The following is a 12,176-nucleotide window of genomic DNA, read 5'->3' on the forward strand; positions in this document are numbered from 1 at the left end:
AAGCCCCAATCACGGCGCTCCCCCCAGGTCTAAAGTGCTGAGCCCCAGTGCTCCAACAGGGCGGAAGCCCTGAGCCTCCACCCTGAGAGTCAGAAGCCCCGTCTTCCCCTCCCTGCCCTGAGCCCTGACTCCCCCCACCCGGCAGCTGCAGCACCAACCCCCCATGTGGCTGAAGTCCATAACCTCTTCTTCAGAGTTACGGAACATTTCAGAGTTATGGAAAACCTCCATTCCGGAAGTGTCCATAACTCTGAGGTTCTACTGTATATCCTTTGTGCTTTCCAAAGACTACCAAATGACCAAGGACTCCTTGAGGAAAAGCTGTTTGGCTGAAGTGTTGGTTTGTCCCCATCTTTGTTGTAAGTATTGTTCAAATAAAAGTTGTATGAATGACATTGTCTATTTGACACCTTAAATGTATATGGAAATTTCTGTAAAGAGTGCACAGGGTTTATCAAGTACTATGATTATGACTAAAACTAGTTGCGATCTTTCCCCCTTTTAGCATAGTATTATATCAACTGGTTTCTGTGGATGAGTTACTGATATGGTTTTAACGAATGAGCTTGCTCCTGTGGGTTCTTTATTCTGTACTAGAAGAAGCAGAATTTTCCATTATTTTTGTTGTTGAGGATTCATTTGTTGGTACCCTAGGAAAAGATGAATCATGCATGCTGCATTTTGATAAGATATAGAAAATTAAAACATATGTGGGCATGCAAAAGGTGTGGGGGCATGCCTCTTACTCATGTTCTGGCATTCAGCGAGGGGGTTACACACAGATCATCTGCTAGGAAGATGTCTGTTAATCATCTGTTATTCACCTGTTGTTTCTATCACATGGCCCCATCCCATTACAACTGAACACCCTGGCATACCTTAAATTGTCAGTGGCTCATCTAAGGGTTAGATTACAGCTGGCCCTGCGTGTGTACTCTCTGGATTACTGTTACCATCGGTAGTGCTAGACATGTTACAGGGCACATGGAGGTGTCATGACCCCATTCCTCTTCCACAGTAGCTGGTGGACTGGAAAAGTGACATGGCATGTCTTCCATTGAAGGGCTTGCACTTAGGGGGGAAATCATCTAAGCTCTGGTTAGTTGTTTTGATGATCTGATTATGCTAGTGAGTTTTTAGCTGAATATTAGCATCCAAAGCAGTGGACAAGCCCTTTTGTTTATTATAAATTGAAATAAATAAGTGTGTATATGCAAAGGTAGAGGCCAATTTTTGAAAAGTCCCTGTAAGAACAGATGTAAATAACTTTTATTTACTTAAATCCTCCTTATTTGCAATTCTTTATTATTCACTTTTTGAATATCAACAGCCCAACCATCCAGCCCTCACTTCTATGGAAAAAAACCTATCCATGTCAGAAGTCCCTTTCACGTCAATGGGAGGACCCTATTTGCATGAGGAAAGATTACTGATGTGAGTACATTGAAGAATGAGGGACTGGAGGGTGAGGCTTGATTCTGATTTTTTTAAAGTAGAAATTTTCTTTGAAGTTTCACAAAGTTAAATAGTCACCACCCCCTCCTTAGGCATTCCTGGGAAAACACATGAAACCAGCAGACAGCAAATGAAGTTTAAAAATGAGAAAGCTGTCTGAAACTCTACTTAGCAAAGAGTTACCGGTTACACACCTTATCCAAACCTAATCCAGCAACACACACAGGGCTAGACCATGGCCCTAAAGGAAACACCCACTGTGAACTAGGAAACTGTTTTCTTTAGTATACCTTGGGAGGGAGGGAGGGAGGGATCGCCTCTCCCCAAAGAAACCAGGGGTCTCCAAGATCCTCCTGAATCATGGGATTCAGGAGGGACTCAGGGCCATCCATATGCAGATCCTGCACTTCTGCATTGCCACGGGTGGCTTTGCCTCCAGTCTGTGCTGCCAGCTATTCCCCCTGAAGGGGTTCCCCAGCACATAGGGGGCTCATCAGGCCATATTAACTTTCCTCAAGGGCAGTCTGTGGGAGATGGAGGGTGGGGAGAATGATATTTTCTCTGCCTAATGCTCCCACCTCCCAGAGCCTGCCTACTCCCTCCACCTTCTCTATATGGAAATCCCCCAAGCCAAGGGAGAGTCTTCTGTGGAGCCTAGTGGGAGAGAAAAGAATACTGCTGAAGAGGCACCCAAGATCCTTCTACAAACAAAGGGCGCCGTTACCCGCAGCTCCAAAGGGTACAGTCTTGTTCTCAGAGAGCCTGAACTTAAATTAACATCTCAGTAAGTAGGACTAAGAAAAGCTGTCAAGTCTTTCCATATAAATCCAAACAAATAATCTACGATTTCATCATACAACATGTACTAATGAAAGTTTAATTGTTGCCAAGGAGCAAATGTTTCTGGGCACAAGTTTGATAAACTTAGCATCATTCAAATAAAATGAACTTACGCTGCACTAGATCAGGAGTGGTTTTGTTTTGTTTTTTAAACGTGAATTCTTTTTATTTCCCTTCTGATTTTTGAGTCTTTAGAGTTCATGTTTTCCAACTTCTCTCTGCAACCCTGTAGCCTAGAAACTTTTTTTTAAAAAATGGAAGCTGAGATTTTCATATAATTACCTGACTCCAGGAGCTGAAGCTTTAAGAAAAAGACCAAATACTGTGAAACTGTTTGTAAAAGTCCTGAGAATTGGCAACACAGCACAGTGAGGAAACCTTTTTAAGGTGTTTCTAGAACCTTTGTCACTGCAGTATTTAAGTGGCAGCATTATCTGGGATTTAGAACATTTTAAAGAAATTACATTTGGTCTCAACTTTAGTAAACAGACTTTCATGATGCAACTAAGTTTCCTTCTGGTTACAAAGATTATTGCTTGTTTGACTGAAAGGGGAAAAACAGCTTCTGAGGCTTTGATTAAATAGAGCAAGTGAAACTAAAGGTCTGACAGGACCGGGTGTTCACTCACGTACAGACATTCTCCTGTGTTTGTGCTAAAATCACATGCAAAGCTCCTAGTGAAGCCAAGGAGAAGAGTGTACACATATGCAAGGGAAGTATTTGACTCTAAGTAGGTACACAGTTTGGCACCTGATAGACAGTTCCACTACATGGAAGTAGCTGTGCTAACGTGTTTGAATGGTAGGCCCAGTTCAACACCACTTGTTCAGCGGTATGAACTGGAGTATTTTCATGTGTGAAAGCTGGAGTTGTGTTGTATGAGAGAGATGAGAGGTTTGGGGGGGCAGCAGGGATCTCTAGAGCAATTTTGGCTATCTCGGGGGGAGTGCATGCTGGAGCAGGGGCTCTCACCACCCTTTTTTATGGTGCAGTGAGCATTACCTTACTGAATTGGGCCAGGTGCATGGAGGTACCATGGTTCCGCCTCACCCCACCAAGTCGTCAGAATTCAACGGACTGTAGCTGGTGCCTTGTGTCCTGTATTGCTCCCATGCAGGACCAGATACAGCCTGCCCCCAGCTTCCTGACTTTCAGTTTCTAGGTACTTTTGTTGCATAAATGAAAATACTTTGGGCCTGATTAACTACTGTGGCCTGCCTCCATTAGAGCTGTATACACTGACGCAGCAACACTGATGGAGCTGAACCAGTGCAAACCCCTTGCGCACATCTGCTACACAGGTGTAAACTGTGACTTGCTCTAACATCTTACTCTAGTTTCAAAGGAGTTGTTTTTTTACTCTGATGCAGCATGTCTACAATAAGGGCTTACACTAGGGCAGCTACATCACTGTTGCTCTTCCTGTACAACCAACTACTGTTTGAGGCAAGGCCTGTCTGGTTCTCTAGTGTCACACAGGCCTGGAACTCTGGCAGGGAAATCATCAGATGCACAAACTCTTTTTGTTTGCACCTTGCCAAGTACTAAACATGTATTCTTTGAAACTGTAGGCAGAGGAAGTGTATTGATCTCCCACCCACACACAATAACTGTAATGGGGCATGATGGTGTAATGGTGTATATTTTAGCAAGATCTACCCACGCTGCCTCTTTTCTGTGCCTTCTGGAACAGGTTTCTTTACAATGCCTCATGTTTCATCTGCTGCTTTCCCAGGAAAGAAAGCACAAGTCCCTATTCAGCTGAAAACAGCTCCTGCAGCTGCTGGCTCTGGGAGTTCTCTAGGCCTCTTGTGCTCTGCAGATATTTAGCGCAGCTCTTACAGGAAAAATATCCCTGCTTCAGCAGCTCCAGAAGTGGTTACTAGACCTCCCTTGCCACTGCCGCCTCCACAGCACAGTCCTGGGACTCCACCTCTGGGCTCTTGTGAAAAAGTTTGGGGGTATTTTCAGAGTTCCCCAGATCTCAGACTGTGGCAATGAGTCTAAGCACGTGTCTGTAAGCTGGCAGGAGCATAAGACAGGCCAAAGCCTTATCCTGCCTGGCAGCAGTTATTAGCCTCTATCTGCCCTTATATTGACAGGGAGGTAGAGAGAAACAGCTGTCAGATACTTTTCCCTGGCTAAGCTCAAGTCAGAGAAGAACACTAAGGCCTGGTTTACACTACACAGTTTGGTGGATGTAAGCAGGGCTGGCTTTAGCAGGTGCGGGGCCTCACGCCGGGACGTGAATTGTCTCGTGCCCCCTCCCACCCCAACTCTGCCTCAGCCCCGCCCCCTCCCTGCCCCATTGGATTCCTCCCCAAATCCCGATCCTGGCCCCGCCCCCACTGCCCCATTGGATCCCTCCCCAAATCCCCGCCCTGGCCCCATGTCTTCCTCAAGCACGCTACATTCCTCCTCCTCACCCCTTCATCCCAGGCTTGCGCTGATCAACTGTATGGCAGCGCAAGCGCTGGAGGGAGGGGGGAGAAGCAGGACACGGCTTTTTTTTCCCCCCGCTCCGCTGGCAGTCCCGGACATTGCGGGGCCCTCTTAGGTGTGGGGCCCCATTCTGGGGAATTGGCCGAATTGGCTTAAAGCCGGCCCTGGATGCAAGGCAGCTTATGTTGACTTAATTATGTCAGTGTCTACACTACAGCCTTGTTCCGCTGAGGTTATTGCCCTACTACACCGACAAACATACATGACATACACAAGAAGTGCAGGGCTTATGTCAGTGTAGTTAGGGTGTTTCAGTGTCTACCTTACATCAGGTGTCTTGTCAATTTCATGGCTCCATACTGCTGCCAGGAGGCTCCCCACTGAGGGAGGTGAGAAGCCTGGGCAGCTGTCCCCCTCCCCCGCTCCCGCCAAGAGCTGGGTGGGGCAACTGAGCGCCAGGTGGGAGGGTTCTTAGCCCACCAAACTGCCCTCTTCAGTCAGAGGAAGTGCTCCTGGTGAGGACATGCATCACTGACAGAAGGAGGGAAGCATGGACAGCCACTGCAGTAATTACTATGCTGACTTTAAGTCGACCTAACATAGGTCAATTTAGGGCTGTAGTGTAGCCATGTCTAAGAGCCTATGCCTGGTCCAGATATTTAAACCTGCCCATCCTTCTTCACTCCACACCCCCAAGAAGTAAAGCCTGCGAACCAGTCGGGTTCACTAACAGAAATTTCACAGAACAAATCACACAGTGAAACAACACTTATTCCCTCTGCTCTCCGGCAGGCAGAAAAGTAATCCAGCTGTGAGTGGGTGACTTGAAAGAAGCAAGAGCAGGGATTTGTTAACCACAGGAAACTGAGGGTTTATTTGCACCATTCAACCTCCCATGTTTTCCCAAAACATGCATTGCACATTTGTTGTTCTGAGAGGAAGGTGTGGGGGGATATGGACTGAGTAGGTATGTCTACACTGCACACTAAGCTGGGGCATCCACACACAAATCAATCTGACTTGGGTCAGCAACTGCTCAGGACACAGGTCCCAGGACCCTGCAAATGGGGTGGTTCAAAGCCCAAGTCCCAGTGAGACTCAGGTCCAACCCCTGTCATTTTGCAGAGTACACCCAGGTCAAGCTGCAGACTGAAGCCAGGTCTGGGTAGTGCAGTATGAATACATTAGCATGGCTGAGAGACCTGGGTTCAGCAATTGTAAACCCACGTTTAGAATGCAGTGTGGACGATCAAGCATGGGCTTGGAAACACCAAGTCCACAAACCTGGGTCCCACAGACCCGGGCTTAGTGTGCAGTGTAGACATACCCAATAAGGCTTCCACTTTGCCATTCTTTTGACTAGCTTGGCCCTCACCAAGCTTGAATGCAGGACCCTCCAGAGCTTGCATGGTACAGAATTTCAGAAATTTTCAGCTGGATGGAACCTACACTGGAGCAAATGTACAAGAATTATTTAATAACTATTAGAAGAGATCCCTTTGAAATACCAAGGCAAAATCTATACGACCCAATATAGTTTTGAAATGATCAGAAAAATATGAAATCAGAGAGGAAGTGTAGTTGAAAGTAATGATACGTATGGAGGCCACACCTGAATTCTATTCCAGACAAAAACGTTTTGATATATTTTAAGCATGGTAGAGTTCAGACCAAAAATGTGAGAATGGGGATGTTTAGTCACAGTGTATCTTCTCCTTGCAATTTGTGTTTTCTGTTTATAGGGTGACTAGATGTCCCGATTTTATAGGGACAGTCCCGAGTTTTGGGTCTTTCTTATATAGGCTCCTATTACCCCCCACCCTCTGACCTGATTTGTCACACTTGCTGTCTGGTCACCCTATCTGTTTATATGATACAGAGATGTTTTGAATACTTACTATAACTGTCACTGTAAATCAATAAAAATGTACAGTAAAAGCTTTGTCATCAGGCATGTTGGGGAATGGGGGGTGCCAGTTGGTCAAAAATTCTGGTTAACTCAGAGTTATACTTACCAATGGAGGGAGTTTGGGTGTGGGAGAGGGCTCAGGCACAGAAGGGGGTGTGGGACACGGACTCTGGGATGGAGTTTGGGTGTGGGAGGGGGCTCGGGGCAGGGATATGGGAGGGGTTTCAGGGTGCTGGATCCAAGCGGTGCTCACCTCAGGTGACTCCCTGCAAATGACGACATGTCCCTGCTGCTCCTAGGTGGAGGCCTGGTCAGGGAGCTCTGCGCGCTGCCTCAGCCCGCAGGCGCCGCCCCCACAGCTCCTATTGGCCATGGTTCCTGGGCAATGGGAGCTGCGGAGCCAGCACTTATGGCAGGGGCAGCCGCAGTGCACAGATACCCAGTGGCTGTTCCTCTGCCTAGGAGCAGCAGGGACATATTGCTGCTTCCAGGGAGCCACGCGGAGCCAGGAAGGGAGCCTGCTGGCCCTGCACGAAGCGGACTTTTAATGGTCTGGTCAGTGGTGCTGACCGGAGCCATCAGGGTCCCTTTTTGACCAGGATTCCAGTCAAAAACTGGACACCTGGCAACCCTATGAAGATTTGTATAGGGAGATATCAAATGCCAATTTCTAGAGCTTTCCGATTGGTAAAGTGCTGGATAACACAGCTTTTATTGTACTTAGATAACTGTAATGTAACCTGCAGACAGAACTCATATTTAGCATTAAAAAGTTATCTGAAGCAAAGTACATGCAGGACACTTACTTAAACAGTATTATAGATGATACCATATCAATTGCTTAACATGATGCATCCTAAGGAAACCATTCACTTTTCTATAGGCTATTATTAATTATTATTTTAAGTATTACTGTAGTGCCTAGTCATGTCTGATATTTTCTATCTTTAATGAGTCCCTCAGTAATTTCTTAGCTGTTGTACATTTGGGGGAGCATTTGTGATGGGTAGTAGAGACCCTATGAGGTCCCAAAAGAGGCTCCCTGATTGCCCCATATAGCAATGATTTGTTTATAACTTGATAGGAAGAGTTACACTCTACTTAATGAAGTTAGGATTTCCACAGGATGAGAGCTTCAAGCTTTTAGAACACTGTCCTGTAACAACAATATTTGCCATTTTATACTACATGTATGTTATTTTATTCTCAGTGGTCTGGAGTCACTGGTTTACAGCCCAGTTCTGACAGGTGTGGAGCACTCTGGCCCTGATCCATCAAAAACAGGCATGTCCTTAATGCTCAGCACGGGACTAGTTCCAGGGACATAAATGCTTTGCTGGATCAGGGCAAGAGAGCTCAGCACCTTGCAGCATCAAGCCCATATTTAATATTTGTTAATAAAAATGGTGTTTTGCCATAGGAAACATGGGTTGGAGCCTCAGCCAGTATAAACTGGCACAGCTCCACTGGCTTTGAGCAATGCAGGCCAGTTTACACAGCTGGGGATTCCCGCCCTAGGTCTTTCCAACTTTCCAACTGAAATTCTTCTTTAGTTCTGATGTCCCATGACTTAGAATTGCAAACAATCAATCATTGTAATGCACATGGAGTATTATTAAAATATTGGTAGAGGGCCCTCACCTGTACTGCCCAGTGAAGAGCTGTTTTAAAGTCTTTGTCCACCAGAGTTGGATCTGCTCCTTTCTGCAGTAGGGTTTGCACATGCTGGGGCCGATTGTGGAAAGCAGCCCAGTGAAGTGCAGTCATTCCCTTAATAAACAAATAAATAAAAATCACAATCCAAGACAGTAAAGAATTATCGTTCACAGGAAGATTTAAAACTTCAAAGGATTTAATTTTCCTTTTAATTAGAGATGAGTTGGACAAATTTGGAGATCAATCTGGAGTGGGGAAATCCACCTTTTTAGGATTGAATAATTTGAAGCAGTTTCTGGCTTAATGGGGTTGTATCAAAAAAAGAAGTGGCCAATAAAAAAAATTGACTACTATAGAAGACTGATATAAAAGAGGCATGTATCTAATATTTGTAAATGTTTATAGCTTGCTTATATTATAAGTAATACATCAGTCAGAAGTATAATAGGTTACTCATAGGTTAAGGTTTCATACAGTTTCCAATAGAAAGCCCTTTTTAGGCTTGTATTTTATCACAATGCAACAGGCCTTATCTCTAACTCACAATAATTACTATGGGCTAGATTCTCAGCTGGTGTAAAGCAGTCTAGCCCCACTGATTTCAGTTTGTGCCAGCTGAGAAAGTGGGCCAATTATTTTAATAGTAATCTCAAAATAAAAACACATCACAGGCACCATTTTGAAAGAGAACAAAAAAACAAAACGAACGGAGAACTTGATTCTCTGCTCTAGCCAAGCTGTCCTTATACAGTGCAAACTGGTCTTAGCAGACCAAGAAACCACCTTGTATGTGCACATTAATCAGCATCAAAAGCAAGTCCACATGCACACTTTAAATCTATGTTACACACTTTTCCTATCAAGTTATCTAAGCAACATCAGTCTTAAGAAACATAATATAAGCACCATTTTTATTTGGTGGTTTGTTATACACCCACCTTGCAGGCATCAATGACTACACAATGTGTGGAAATCAGTTCCATTGTTTCTTTTAGTTTCCAAGAGGGTAAAAACCCAAATCATGTAGAATAGAAGCGAAATTAAAACTTCAAATAAAACTCCACAAATTAGAATACAAGCTCCCTAGGGAAAAGACCTGTCATTTGTTTTGCCTGTATGATGCCATTCGTGTGTACAGAAACGCTTGCCAAAAAAGTCCAAATTCCTTAACATTAGTTTCTCTCGGCTCATCAGGTATGGGCAGGGGTTGGGAAGTCCAAATATAAATAGGGAGGCGACAGCAGTCAAACCAGGTTTTGGTTATTTTGGTTTTGCAAGACTTCATCATTGGGGTTTTGTTTTTTGTAAAAATAAAAACAAGCGTTAAATCCAGCCCCATTTAAGTTAATGGGAGTTTTTCCATAGACTTCAATGGTGCCAGGAGTTCACCCCAGGGACCTGACACTGCTGATGGACACTGAAAATCCTGGGACTCTTGACCTGAGGCTCTACAGCAGTGTTTTCCACCCTGAGAAGTAAGTATGAAGCTAGTTCCGGGGAACAACGAGTCAGTGACCAGGGCAAGCTCCTGGACTCCAAATCAGCCTCCTCTCATCCATCTGCTGATAAAAGTGGTAGGTGTCCACTTGAAAAGTTACCCACCTCCCAGCTCCCATTTTGGTCCCTAATGAGCAGGCCTGCAGACAGCAGCTCACATACCTAAACTTCTTTGCTGCTGTCTGTGTCCCCTCCAAAGGTGGCATGTCATGTATTATTAGAAAACTAATAACTCCCTGATCATTAATATTTGCATGTGATGTACATACAATAAACCCACCAAGGAATTTACAGATATGTGCTGGAAATATGTTCTGAAAATGTATTTGTCGACCAGTGCCAGTTCCAGACAAAGAAATGCGCTTGAATGAGTCTCCAGTATAAATTAAGCAAGGTGTGATCAAAGACAAAGAAAAGCACATTGCCACGCAAGTTAAACAAAGCCATCAGGAGAGCAAGTGGGGACAGATAATCACTTTATAACCTTGACAGGGGTTGGAAACTGCACCCTCAGGAAGCCTTCCTGAGGAATTGTGTGCCTCTGATTTTTGTTCAGCTGCCCTGCTTCTGGGGGGATTTTCGATACACATCATCTCCTGGCAGCCTCCACTGAAAGGCCTTAGAGATAGCCACAGTCATAGAAACAGTGCAGCTGACAGCTGTATTTCTTACTATTTAATGTGGTTTTTTTGGGGGGGGGGGAGAGGTGGTTTTATAAAGTTACGGAAAAACTTGAGTGTTTTCCTTTAAATTGGGCAATAGCTAGGAGAAGAGCTTGCTTAGTGCAAACAAACTCTGAGCACATTTCCAAGCAAATATGAATAACCAGGGGTCTAGTACAGAGCCTTCAACCAAATATTGATGCCAAGTGGTGTTTAATATACTTCTGACCCTGGAGATTTTAGGTTGAACGTGGTAACACGTACAGAGAAAGTGTTGAGGATTCCAAGTGTCCTTCATGGTTCACATTAAGTTTTAATTCTGTGCAACTCGCTGACAATATAACCCCACATTTTCAACATAGGGCCAAATCCTAGGTCCTGTTCAGGCTGTTGTAAGTCCCATATAGCCAAGTAAATAGGCTCTGCAAACCACAGTGCAAATGGGCACGAAGTACAAGGCAGGAAGGAAATTTGCAAGTTAGTGCCCTTCAGCAATGTCCTCAAGCTGCTGCCAGGCTGGAAGACACACAGTTGAAACAATGCACCGGATACTCTGTTGTGTTCTGGCTCCTTTGTGCTGAATGGATGGAGCTGGTAAGCAGCCAGATGTGGCAAACTGTGAGTTCCTCTGGTGTGGGATGTGGAGCCAGCATATCTAATCCATCTCCCTGGCACAGGGATATATTTAGTTGGTGTATGATTAAGGACCATAGCAATCTGGCATAAAATGGTTGCTGTAACCTACAACAGGGCTTCAGGCAGATCTCCCAAGAACCATCTGCCTGATAGTGAGATGCTCAGTGAAGCAGAGAATCTGTCTAACTTGAAAATAAGCAAAGAAATCCCTATCTTGGCAGGTGAGGTAGGAAGGATGTACAGGGAAACATAACTGCTGGCATGTGGAGGGAGTGGGTTTATCGGCCCAGATTCCATTTGCATCTGCCAGCTCCATTTGAGAGTAGTCAGCCAGGAGATCTATGGTGAGGCAATCCACCATGTATATAAACGGTGAAAAATGAAACCGGCTTCTGTAAAGTGCTCTGAGGCCATTAGATGAGAGGTGCTAGCTCAATGCAAAATATTATAATTAGGGCTGTCAAGCGATTAAAAAAATTAATTGCAGTTAATCGCAGTTTTAATCGCACTGTTAAAGAATAGAATACCCATTTATTTAAATATTTTTGGATGTTTTCCATATTTTCAAATATATTGATTTCAATTACAACACAGAATACAAAGTGTACAGTGCTCCCTTTATATTATTTTTATTACAAATATTTGCACTGTAAAAAAGATAAATAGTATTTTTCAATTCAACTCATACGAGTACTGTAGTGCAATCTCTATCATGAAAGTTGAACTTACAAATGTAGAATTATTATTTTTACATAACTCCCTTCAGCTGAGTGAGTCCTCGACTTGGTATGCAGTGGGCCAGGGAAGGAGGGAGGGAGGGACGGGGAAGGCTGATGCAGGGAGCGTGGGCTCGCCAGGCCATTATTCTCTATGACAGCATTTTATCAAACTTTTTGTGCTGGCGACCCTGTTTGGACAAAAAAAATATATATTTTTTGACCCTCCCCACTAGAAAAAATTGTGACCCCCCTTACCTTCAACCCCCCCCCCCCTCAGGGCACAGGGCTTCCCCACTTCAGGGTGTGGGTTCTGGGCTTCAGTTGCTCTTGGGGCTCCAGCCCCTCTCGGATGCAGGGCT

General features: G+C 44.7%; 1 protein-coding gene across 4 annotated transcripts in view; it reads right to left on the reverse strand.

Annotated features, from left to right (window-relative positions):
- The window catches only part of ANKRD55 (ankyrin repeat domain 55), a 60,983-nt gene that overhangs the window by 21,220 nt on the left and 27,587 nt on the right, over positions 1-12,176 (reverse strand). For all 4 annotated transcript variants that reach the window (XM_008172789.4, XM_042857538.2, XM_065598973.1 and 1 more), the window contains exon 6: positions 8,289-8,417. In XM_008172789.4, coding sequence (XP_008171011.2) covers positions 8,289-8,417 — 129 coding nt within the window. The remainder of the gene's footprint in view (positions 1-8,288; positions 8,418-12,176) is intronic.

The sequence above is a fragment of the Chrysemys picta genome, chromosome 6, assembly GCF_011386835.1.
Source record: "Chrysemys picta bellii isolate R12L10 chromosome 6, ASM1138683v2, whole genome shotgun sequence".
Classification (NCBI taxonomy): domain Eukaryota; kingdom Metazoa; phylum Chordata; order Testudines; family Emydidae; genus Chrysemys; species Chrysemys picta.